General features: G+C 38.6%; 1 protein-coding gene across 1 annotated transcript; it reads left to right on the top strand.

Annotated features, from left to right (window-relative positions):
- Positions 1 to 1,035: 1,035 nt before the first annotated feature.
- Positions 1,036 to 6,085, top strand: LOC111322778 (mu-type opioid receptor-like). The gene is made up of 2 exons (XM_022925949.2): positions 1,036 to 1,862; positions 4,864 to 6,085. The coding sequence occupies exons 1-2, from the start codon at positions 1,203 to 1,205 to the stop codon at positions 5,242 to 5,244; spliced, it is 1,041 nt and encodes a 346-aa protein (XP_022781684.2). The 5' UTR covers positions 1,036 to 1,202; the 3' UTR covers positions 5,245 to 6,085.
- The last annotated feature ends 6,791 nt before the right edge of the window (positions 6,086 to 12,876 follow it).

The following is a 12,876-nucleotide window of genomic DNA, read 5'->3' as shown; positions in this document are numbered from 1 at the left end:
GCTATCCACTTTTTTAGTATACACTAACAAAAGATATTCGGAGTTTGAATAACTAAGCAGAGCGAGCCTCTAACGCTATCCACTGTTTTAGTATATACTTAGTTAAGATGAATATTGCTTGCGAATGAAATGGGCCTGCGAAATAGGTAGACTGTTAATTACATTATTCCAACAACTGATTATATGCGGTTTGCACCTTATGTCATCGCAGCCATGTTGATGGACGTAAACAATAGATATTTTCTCAGCTTCTTTTGTTCGTCCACCAGCATTTGTTCCTTTCACCATTGTTACCTATGTTTCTAGGGATTGGTTGCAAACCACCTATAGCTGGAGATGAAATAAGTTCCCATCTGTCTCATTTCCCGTATAACCTTCCCCTGGACTATTGTCATATTTTCCTTTCCCTCCTTATTGTATCGAATGAAATACATTTTTTTTAAATAAACATACATTTCGTTCTTGTCAGTAAAGCCATATTCCAGTTAGTACTAACTAACTTTATAATTTCAGCATAGGGAACTCATGAATACTTATGATGGTAAATTCTAAATTACATAATGTTGGCGCCGGAATAGTTGCGTACAAACGCTACATATTTTCAGCTGGCCATTTTAGGTTTCTTTTATTTTTCGGCTTACGTACAGATCACCTTATTTTTATGTTATTTGTAAACTCTTTTAAGAGTCAACGAGCTCTCACAATACCTTTTTTGTTGGTTTGGTTTGTTTCCTATTTTAATATGGTTTTGAATGATAAATATTTGAATAATTTTCTATCTTTGGTGCGCCTATTTACTGAAAGAATTACCTCCAAGAAAGACAAAGCAGCAGTTTTCCAGAAAAGCGATAAAACGGCCGAGTTGCTCTTTAACTTTGTCCAGAATTACTAGGTGTCAACCATCTGCTTATCTCCGACATCTTCGATCATCGTAAGATATTCATAAGAGTGCTGATTAGATCATGAATATAAGAGTCGAAGAGGTGTCAAAGACGCCTTTGAGGATTAAGAGCGACTAACCACGCTATACGGGTCAGAATTAGCACCATTTCAAAATTTCACAAATGGGGATGTGCATTTCAAAGTATTAAGATTAGAAATAATTGTCAACGCTGATTCCATTTGCCTTGGCATTCCAGTAGGTCGTTTTAGCAAATGAGTCTGGGTTTGTCTCCTTCGACGTCACAAAAAGTCGCTTTCCAATGGAGAGTTTCTCGTTTAAAATTTTTAAATTGTTTTGTTATTCACTTGTCTTTGTCTTTGGCGTCGTGGGAAATGTTCTGGTGTTTCGAATGGTCGTGAAAAGAAGAAAACTGCGAACTGTTAGTAACATTTTCATTTGCAATCTTGCCGCAGCCGACATCGCCGTCCTCACTGTGAATCTTCCGTTTCGCTTGGCATATCAAGAAAATTCTTACATTTGGCCTTTTGGTGCTGTGTTATGTAAGACAATACCAACGCTAGCTTACGTTTTTATCACCGCTTCATCAATGACACTGGTTCTAATGACTCTAGATCAATATCGAGCCATTACCAAGCCTTTGGGTAGAAGATTTACCGTGAAAACCACCAAATTTGCCATTGTGTTAAGCTGGACTTTTTCTGTACTCATTGCTCTTCCGTTCAATTTCGCGCTAAGGGTAGTGAAACGTCGGGACGGTCAGCCAGTTTGTACAGACGCATGGCCCAGCGACAATTTTGAACGATTCTACTTTTTGTGCCTATTTGTGGTGCAGTTTATTATACCCATGGCAATAATAGTGTGCTGCTATACTCTCATATGCGGCCATCTTAACTCGAAAACGAGACTGGACCATCTTCCGCGCACGTTAAATAAGAAACGCTCAGATCGAAATAAAAAGGTAAGATGAGCCATTTTCTGAGACTTTAATATCATTTTTTATCTTTGCAATCGAAGGAGATTTGACAACTTAAGATTTTGTTGACCTCCGTTTGGATCATTCCCGGGCCGTTATCGTTCATTGTTAGAGTGGGAGAGGGGTCATTTAAGTTTCATTGCCATTATTTCCAAAATTTCACGCAAAGATGTCGAAAAAACCATCGTGATAATATCTTGATTAACTGAAAATACTAGTTATAGTAGGCTTTGATGAGTCGACATCTGGATTAGAGAGTTACTATGGTTACCTAAAGATACTGCATGATACTCGAATCGCATTTAGGGCTAAGAGATAACATTCTTTGAATTTCTCTTCAAAATACTTTGCGTTTAAAATTGTAACTACAGGCAAAAAAAAAAAAAGGAACGTTTAAAAGGCAATGATCATACGGCGGCTCTGGAAAAAAAAGATGGATATATAAATTCATTTGGTTTGCCATAAGTTTTCCTATCGGCTTAAAAAATCTGCATATCTGTAATATACAAAGCTAGGGCTGAAGAACATTCGGTATGAATGAAACCTTAAAACTTTGCTTTGATGAAATTTTAACTAATTGAGATGGTAAATACATTATAAAATGAACCAACTTAGGTGAAACTTTATTACCAAAGTGATATGCAGATCGGATTTACGAGAGATTACTGATCACGTACCGCGCCGATCGTTTAGGAGTGCATCGCTAATTATTCATTATGTACTATCGCCAAGTCAGTCGATTTCAAAGATGTTTAGATCTCAAGATGAAATTTCCTTTACTTGAGCGAACTGTTGGTGTGGGTTTTAATTGAGAATTTCCCCAGTAAGCGCGTAAGTAAAATATCAGAGAACCTATTTCTTGTGTGATAAAACTGAATTCAAGTCACAAACAGGCTGACCACACGACAGAATATTGCTGAAATAGAAAAATTTTCCTAGTTAAGGCACGCGGGAAACATGTTGCGGAGACAAATTTATCTTCTCGGAAGCAAAAAATTGTTATTAAAAACCCTTTTCTTCCTGGACACACGAATTTCCCAGTTAAGATACTGTGGCAGATAATACATTTTAAACGCTTTCTGGCGATTCAGCCAACTCCTAAACATATCAAGAAACGATGTTTCTGTAACTCTGTTTCCTTTTCAAGCGAGGCCCTGGGGAATTGTCCAAGAAAGACTGGAATCCGACTGTCCCCTGAGAAAAATTAAATTTTTTCTTGGTTTACGTTACTGAAGTCATGACAGAAGAAAAGTGAAATTTTAGGGAGGAGTCACGAGTTATGATTGAGTATTGTTTCAACAAAAATTGAGGGAGAATCAGAATTCGACGATGTCTGGGTGGACAGTAAACCAAAAAGGTGTTATAATACCGTGTTTTTAGAAAGATATCTTAATCTGCCTCTGAATAAGTCAGCAAAATGCTTTTCCAAGAGAAAGTTCTAAGAAAAGCGCCGAAAATAAACTTCAACACTTTTCAGGAGAGGATCTGGGACACAGGGAGTTCTGAGCCAGTCTTCTGGCTAGTGGCTGGCTGAGCGCCAGTAGGTCTCTCCCGACAATGCTCAGCAACATTTGAGCAACTTTTGGTGTTTGGAGCAACTTTTTGTGGTTCTAGCAACCTTGAGAAATTTTGCCTTTCGGAGCATTTGTTTTCTAGCAAAATATAGGTTTAGGGCAGACATCAAGTACAAAAAAAGTCAACGATTTAATAAAAAACTGTAATCTATGCGAATTTCATAATTTTTATCAACATTTTGAACAGGTAACTTATCACTTAGCGGCGTTTCGCAGGCCCGGTTACGATCCTCGTCTAAGCGCCAGTACCGGACAGCGGTACAGTGTTCGTGAGCATGCGTGGCCTCGGACCCGCGCGGTTCTACTTGAGCCAGCGAGCCCGCTCGTTCGGCTTTCAGTTTGGTCATTCATTAAAAAGGCTTGTTGTGTTACGAATCGTGTCGTCGGTGTATCTCTCCATTCTTTAACTGGTAAAGATTAATATTATAACGGATAATCGGCTAAAATGACTTTCGGCAAGATGTCAAATGAACCACGTGTTACGTTCCGTTAAAGTGCACCGAAACTCCCAAATTGTTTTTCGCTTAACGAAATAAGCGTATTTTTTGGAGTATTTCTGTGCAAAAATTTTTCTATTTGCTCAAATCTTCAATTTTCTTTGCCCAGTCAAAATACGGAAAATCGGCAGCCATCTTGGCTCACGACCGAGTTTAAAGAGGAATGGTTCTAGCGGGTAATATGACGTCAAATCGAGAACACGAAAGTCTGCATTTCACACATTTTCACTTGTTTGGGAAGTTTATAGTCGATATTGTCCGAAAGTATGCCGACTAAGTGTGTTGTAGGAGGATGTAGCAACGTGCGAAATTTACAAGAAGGTATCGCGCTTCATACACTCCTCATACAACACACCTAGTCGGCATATTTCGGACAATATCGATGACAGCCTTCCCAAACAAGTGAAAATGTGTGAAATGCAGACTTTCGTGTTCTCAATTTGACGTCACATTACCCGCTAGAACCATTCCTCTTTAAACTCGGTCATGAGCCAAGATGGGGCCGATTTTCCGTGTTTTGATTGGGCACAGAAAATTAAAGATTTGAGCAAATAAAAAAAATTTTGCACAGAAACACTCCAAAAAATACACTTGTTTCGTTAAGCGAAAACAAATTTTGGGTTTAGGTGCACTTTAAACAAAGTTTTAAGCTAATTTATATTTCTCGACCGCTGTTATTGTGAAGATGGAAAGATGAAAGCTTTAAATTAACGCTTATGTAAGAATATCATTAGCATTTTTAGGTTGCAACTTTTGAAATTTAGAGAGCAAATTTTTGGAATTTTGACAGTTTTTTTAGCAACTATTTTAGCATTCCGATGAGCAACTTTCCAGACGAGCACTTCCCTGGCCTAAGTGCCAGGGAAGAGGTTCGAAAAATGTACGCCTTCTTATTCTATTTTTCTTCATCCATAGGTGATCAAAATGTTGGTCGTAGTAGCAGCTGTCTATGCTCTTTTCACCTTGCCGTATCACGTGACGTGGCTGTTCAGCGTGTTTGGTTATCCAAACTCCGTTGCTAAGAAACTGTGCGTTCTCTTTGTAATAGCGACCAGTGCCGCTCATCCAATAATTTACGGTACGCTGAACCAAGAATTCAACAAAGGATTCAAAGCGTTTTTCAGATGTTTGAGGCAAAAAGAGGATGACGAGTATCAGATGGATAATAGAATAGCGACCAGGAGATTAAATGAAAAATGCTCTCACACTTATCAAGTTAGAGGGCGGGATATTCGCCAAGGAAAACAAAGAGAGAATCATGAAGAAGTTGAGGCACAACTTATAACTTGCGTATGAAGGTTATGGAAAACAGTGGGAAGAAACGGTCAAATGATCCCTATAGTCTTAGGCAGAGACGAAGGGAAACCAACAGAAAAACTAAATTAGGCCGGTGCGATTCCCACAAGAACTCTTAGGCGTGCCGAGGAGCGTTAACAAGCAAAAAAAATTGTACAACCCTGAAAGAACCCACTGGCATGCAGCCTTTAGCGCGCAGACTACTGTAACACTGAATTAAATGGAACTTATAGTTCGATCATCACCATCATAGTCATGTGATACGGATTTAAATCTTTAACGAAAGACTAAAAGAAGAACGTGAACGTTGTGCTTTGTTAAAGTGCACCTACACCCAAAAAAAGTTTTTTCGCTTAACGAAGTAAGCTTATTATTTTGAGTATTTCTGCGCAAAAATTTTTTTATTTGCTCAAATCTTCAATTTTCTATGCCCAGTCAAAATACGGAAAATCGGCCGCCATCTTGCCCCACGACCGAGTTTAAAGAGGAATGGCTCTAGTGGGTAATGTGACGTCAAATCGAGAACACGAAAGTCTGCATTTCACACATTTTCACTTGTTTGGGAAGGTTGTAGTCGATAATTGTCCGAAAATATGCCGACTAAGTGTGTTGTAGAAGGATGTAGCAACGTGCGAAATTTGCAAGAGGGTATCGCGCTTCATACATTCTTCATACAACACACCTAGTCGGCATATTTCGGACAATATCGACGACAATCTTCCCAAACAAGTGAAAATGTGTGAGATGCAGACTTTCGTGTTCTCGATTTGACGTCACATTACCCGCTAGAGCCATTCTTCTTTAAACTCGGTCGTGGGGCAAGATGGCGGCCGATTTTCCGTATTTTGACTGGGCATAGAAAATTAAAGATTTGAGCAAATTAAAAAATTTTTGCACAGAAATACTCCAAAAAATAAGCTTATTTCGTTAAGCGAAAAAAAAATTTTGGGTTTCGGTGCACTTTAAGAAACGAGCATTTTAATCGGAAAAATTTTACCCTAAACGTACGGAGTCTTGCCCCCTTGAACTGGCGCGTATTTTAGGCAGCCACTTTCACTGGCCCGACGTAGCCTCCCGACTTATAATTTCCTTCTCTCTTTCTCATTACAATTATAAGGTCACGTACTATTTGCAATATGAGTACATGGAATACATCGGAATCTATCCCCCAAAGCCACGTTTGCAAGTCTCGCCTTTGGCTGCTGTATAATTTCTTTCAAGTGAGAAGCAGAATTTGGTGTTGGATAAAGAGACAAATTAGTAACTTGAAAAAGATTGTTACCCTAAGAGTTTTTAGCCCTTCATTTTAGGACTTTTTTAGTGTTGAAAGTTTCTGAAAACAATCTTCCGTCATGTATAAAGTGTTTTAATGTTATTAGAGGATTACAAAACCCAAGAAAGCCATTTTTATGCTCTGATTGTTTCTGAAAGTTTAGAATTCCAAGTTCTTGGCAATTACTAAATACATACATACATACATACATACATACATATATACATACATATACATACATACATTTATTTGGTAAAGCAGGTTAAGTTACATACAATGGCAGCAAAAAGCTGATGTGGACCTGCCTAAAATAAATTAAATAAAAGTAGGATGATGTAAAATGTATAAATAAAAACAAGTTAAAAATATACATAGTCATCGTGTTTATTAGCTATCACAGAAGCTCTAAATGAGAAGTTATTAATGTCCTTGGAAAATCTACGCAAAATTTGGTTGAATTTGTCTTTACTCATCGACTCATTTATATTAATTAATCTATTAAGAAATGTCCAAATTGTTGGTCCTCTATATTGAATAGATTGTTTGCCAATTTCATATTTGACACGTGGAATAACAAATTGGCTTCCCCTTCGTGAAGATCTACTACCAGACTTTAAAGTAAATAAAGATGCAAGGTCGTCAGGAACATTATGTTTGATGACATCAAACATGAACAGTAGTAAGAGTCTTTTATAGAAGTATGACAAGGGAGCCAGTTGAGACTTTGAAGATCATCTTGATCGTGAATTAGCCTAGCTGCTCTATCATGTATAGGATACAAGGAGTTGAGCATAGCAGAACTTACAATTCCCCCACATAACTATACCATATATCACTGCTGGTATAATGGATTTAAAATAAATTTCCTCTAATAATTTAGGAGGTAATTGCCTCATACGTTTTTTAAGGCACCAACTTTTTGTGACAAGTGCTTCTTTATATGGCAAATATGCTTTGACCAAGACAAACAGCTGTCAATAGTCAGTCATAAACAAGTAGTATGATCCACAACGTTGACATACTTGTCTCCAAACAATATTGGGGCAGCAGGACCAATAAAACCCTGCTTAGTAAGAATCATGATCTCAGTTTTAATGGGGTGGATGCTCAACTTAAACCTAAGGCTCCAGAGTCTTAATAATACAGATGAGTGTAAATAGCTTTACTTTGAGCCTATATGCCTTGATTTACCTATCAAAAACGCACAGCTGATGTCCAGCTAGGCGTACGTAGAGTCTATGACTATGGGAGTAATTTCATATCGTGTTGGCCTGACTGCCGCATCGCAAATATCTGCAGTCAGACATGTCCCACGCATATTTGCTTAAAACCTGCTCTTTCATGGCTTTTTCTTTGTCGATTTTACGAGTATCCTTGGCAGTTATCTTGAGCAGTTGTAGGTGATCTTTATGCCTTCTTATTCCTGCTCTTTGGTTTCCTTCAGTGTTGTTATTCGCGTCGTTATGCGTACTCTCCGACCACGCTCGTTGCAAGTATGGCGAAGTAACACCAGAACTCTGCCGACGAGGGACTTTCAATGAGCATGTGTTCTTTGCATCACTGAAGTGTTGCAAAGAGAGTCTTCTCCTTTTGTCAGCTGCAGTTTTGATTTCAAGCTGCCTTATCATAACTTGCTCGGCTACTTTCTCTTCTTTCTCTGAAAGATCAGAATTTTCGTTATCCGAAGTTAAGCCTGTGGTCAAGGAAGCACTTCCAGTTTTCTGCTTGCGACCAATGGCACTTTTCGGTGTATTTTCGTTTTCGAATGCATTCCGTGTTGGCCTGGATTCGGCATCAAGCCGAGGGGTGCTTGGATTGTCCGACTGTATATACTTCCTCGACGAGCCAAGAACTGGCGTGTTGCATTTTCGTAGATCAGACTGCAGTTCATGAATACTGCCGTTATAGCTTCTACTACTCTGAGGCCGTTGAGAAAGAAGAACAGAATTCGAGACACCGAGTGTGTTTGCTTTCCTTTCAGGTGAGTCGTAACTAGATGAGTTGGAGTCCAAACTGCTTACAGATTCCTCAGGCTCTGGTTTTGAAACGTCTAAAGGAGAATCAGTAAAGCACTTTCCTATTTCGTCATAACGGCAGTCTTTCTCAGTACGACTGTATCGTCTTCTGGGCAAATCCAGAGGTTTAGTTTTCAAGTTTATGCTGCCAATTTTCTCCCAGCAAGTCGCCAGCTCGATGTTTTGGCAAGTTCTGTCCACTTTCCTTTCAAATAACTCGTCAGTGGTCGTATCTACATCTTTCTCCTGAGACTTTCTTGGGGCGAAGTCCAAACAAAAACCTTCTTTAAGACATTTTTTCTCTTCTTCAGCCTCTGAAACTGACTGCACATAGTTTGCTTCAAACGTAAAAAGATCAGCTGCGTTGTGTTCGGCAATATTAGTGACAATGGCCACAGAATGCCTTCTCCTACTCGCCTTTTGAATCGCTGGTAAGGCACTAAGTGAAGTATTCTCATCTCGAGCGACTTTGTCTATAAGTTTTGACGAGACGCAAACTCGAACCACTTGCCCCGGATTGAACTCTTCCACTGCGATGGATTTTCGTCTCAAAGCGGTTATTGCTCGTTCCACGCCAGATGCTGTTATCTTGTTTTTTTCACCTTCTTCGGTCTCGCAAACATTAACATCTACAAACTTGGACTTGTCCTCGCTTTTGTAAAACGATCGTGAATATTTCTCTCGTCGTATCTCGTACAGTTTCTGGCGAATGATTCGCTCTTCTTTCTCTATAAGTTTCAATTTTGTCCCCAACATTTTGTCTTCGACGTTGTTCTTTCGCCTGGCAAAATCTGACGATTTTTCGAGCTTTAGAAAACGAAATGTCTTCCGGTTATAACTCATAATATTAACTCCGCGCGAGGATTCTGAACTGGACACGATAAACAAAGTAATTAAAATCTTGACAAAGTGGCTTGTCCAGCTTATATCCATAACTTTGTTAATCTTTTAATCGATAAAATTGGCCTCAATGGATATTGCGCTTGTCTCAAGGGTCTTAACAAATAAAGCTTTGTTTGTTTAAGGGTGCAATAATAGAAATCATGATCACCTTTTCCTTTTATCTTCAAAAAGTCATCAGACATTTTTAGCACTTTCTACAAGGACGCTTTGTGTATTTGTGTCCTAATGCAAGCCGAGAAACAATTGATTTGCCACATAGAGTATATTTTTGTTTTCGCTTTTCAAAAAATCAAGTCACGATGACTTTTCGTGATATATTATATCCACGGGTCTTTTAAGGACATTTGTTTGAGCTCTAATGATCTACGCAGTTGTTTTTTGTCATTTGAAATGTAGTTCTAATGTTTCATAAAATAGAAAAACATCTGAATAAATGAGTTAGCGGCATCTTTTTAGTCTTTAAATATGAACAATAAAACTACTGCTTGAATCAAGATAACAAATACGGAAACACCCACCGTGGACGATTGCCAATGGTAAAAATTCTTTCACAAACAATGTCCTTTACTCTTTAATTAAGCTAGTTGCATACTCTTTCTGTAAATCTTCGCACCATGGCTAGAACTTTGATCCCATCTTTACGTGTTCTTTTCGAACTTTTATCTTCTTACTGCTTTGTTACGGATCACATAAAGATCCTGTCGCAATGAACTTGCACGAGGGCTGGTCGCGGGCGAACATCAAAAGTGAGCCAGTAACCTCTGTCGACAGAGTTTGAGACAGATTTGAACTAAGTTTTACACATTTTCAGATGACACATTATTTCATAATAAAAGAGGTTGAATTGATTTTTTTAAATGTACATCAAGTTGATAATTAAAGTTTTTATAATTGAATGACCTTAATTGTCTAGTCGAGTCCATTAATGGTTTTTATCGAGTGCTCTTTGGCTTTGTGAGTTGAATGGAGACTCGCGGTGACTATTCAGCCCCAGGCCATGCTATGTTTAATACACGCTGTGCATTAGATTAAAGCTTACTTTACCAGGAAAAGTTTCAAAATGAACCAAAGATTGCTTTGGGTCAGCTAACCGATGTGCGCACAAATATAAAGTAAAATACGCGGATGTGCGAGTCGATGCAAGAAAAGTAGTCATAACTGTCTGCAATGGGATCTCTTAAAATGTTAAAATAACTTGTTGTTTCTTCGTTCGATGACGAGTTTCCACGAGAATCAAAACTGCGATAAGGAGACCGGATGTGAAATCAGGCTGGACTGGACCCAAAGAGCTTTGTTTGTGTGTCGGTGGAAGAGTAAGCGCCAGAGATGCGCATGCTCGGACCTAATTTGCGTTCGCCGCTATCGTCGGTTTACGCATGTTCGTGTTTGCTATTGTGTTGACCAAGGAAGAGATCTAATGGAAAAAGGGAATAAAATTAAGCGTTCTTATACATGTAAGACTGAAATCTCGCGATTTTCAAGCTTACTTCTCTGTTTGTTTGTATCTTTTCCTCCCTCATTTTGTTTTGAAAATTACAAAATCAAAAGACGTAATTGTCGATGATTTACCTCAAATAAATGTCTTAAAATGACACAAGACGAAATTTCAGTTTGCAACTGAAGTAGTGAAGTTTAAGGGCTGAACGAACTACATGAACAGAGATTTTTGTATCAAGCATTTTATTTTACGATACTGAACTGTTACTACACTCACTGCTAGGTTGAAGACAGAGCGGGAGAAAGGGCCTCCAGTCTGATTAATTTTGAATGCATGAATAGCTTATTATTGACATCATAATGATTCTTCCTACTGAAATCACGAAATTCAGGGCGCAAGGCATAAGCCAATATCCTGGATTATCTAAATAGGAAAACTTAAATAACTAGATATAGTGGGGGAGAGTATTAACTTTATTACCTAAAACCGTACTTTGTATAATTACCCCCTCAAAGATTATTATGATGCAAGATTCTTTGAGACAAACACTTCATTACGAACATCATTTTGGTTGTTCTCATATGCTTGCCTATCTCGTCCCTCAGTTCTAAGCTCCTCTTTTCAATTAGTGAGTGAAATTTTGGAAAATAAAGAAGTTTATGGCAAGCTTTTGAGACAGATGATATTTTCCATACGATAACCGCCATGCAATGGGAGTTTTACGATGGTTGCATGTGCAGCAGAAAAAAACTTCTAAAGCAAGACTGAGCCTCTTAATATGATTTGAGAAAAAGTAGCTTATCCGGTGTTAAAATTTAGAAAAAATATGCGCCCGGATTTTTCTTCATCCCGTTGTTCTTAGCCCACGAGAATTTGACCCTAATGGATTATAAACCTCAGAGGCTAACCAAGTGAAACTAAACACAAGATTTAAAAGAAGGGGGAAAATTTAAGACTCAAACTTGTCAGACGAACTGAACAAACAACTAGATCAATTATTAAACAATTAATCAATGAGCCATAATTGCATTTATTCATATAATAACCCACTTCACTACAATAAACACCGACCGCCTCAATCACCCGGGAGGTCAAAATTAGAGCTCTATGGTCAGGAGACTCTTAAACAACAAGGTCTTATTATGACTCGTGCACGACAACCTGACTGACGTCATCGAACTGCACCAACATCACGTGGGGAGCACGGACGGAGTAGTAGGTAAAGATCGATAGAGAGAAATTGGGCGTGATGGCTGCTGAGCGGGAATACTCCACCTCTGTAAGCTGTATAAGTATGTCCAAGAAGAAGCTTGGGAGGTCTCGCTAAAAAAAGTTTGATTTGAGAGCCGTTTTGCTCTATTTGCCGGGTCTATAAAGGGATGCAAATTTTGACTATATGTGGTCGTTTGGCGCTTAATCGGGTGTAGTTTTTAATACAATGCATAAAATAATGTCTTTTCAAATCCAAATGAATGATAGCGAAAGAGAAGCGGGTTTATATAATTCACGCTGAGTTCAAAAAAGGGGAAGAAACCCATCTCGTTGTATTCAGAAAAAAATCAGGTATTTTCTCTAATAAAACTATTTGTATATCGTAAAATAGCGTCGGAAAGTTATTGTAAGACCCCTAAAGGAAAATTCTGTCCTTCCCCCTTGATGAGGCAATATAATGACTAGTAAAATGCTGAGCGAAGCTAGTTGTTAACGAATGAACGAAGGGTCTAGCGTCAGCGGAACTCGAAAAGAGAACGAAAGATTGACAAAACTTTGAAAATGCCGGCTCATCAACGTTCCACGAAGAAATCAATTTTTAATCCTTTACCAAGAATCACGATAGCGGTAAATCCCATCAGCTATTGACACCATCCTCCTTGGGGAGTGCCATCCATTGACTTACTCACACACATGCCACAAACATCACTAACTTCAAGGGCTCCTTCCAAAACAGTGTAAAACTAAAATATTTGCGTTCAATATCGCAGCGTCATATGGCGGACAAGCTT

This window comes from Stylophora pistillata, chromosome 8 (genome assembly GCF_964205215.1).
Source record: "Stylophora pistillata chromosome 8, jaStyPist1.2, whole genome shotgun sequence".
NCBI lineage: Eukaryota > Metazoa > Cnidaria > Anthozoa > Scleractinia > Pocilloporidae > Stylophora > Stylophora pistillata.
The sequence above is the reverse complement of the archived record's forward strand: the minus strand, read 5'-3'. Positions and strand labels throughout refer to the sequence as shown.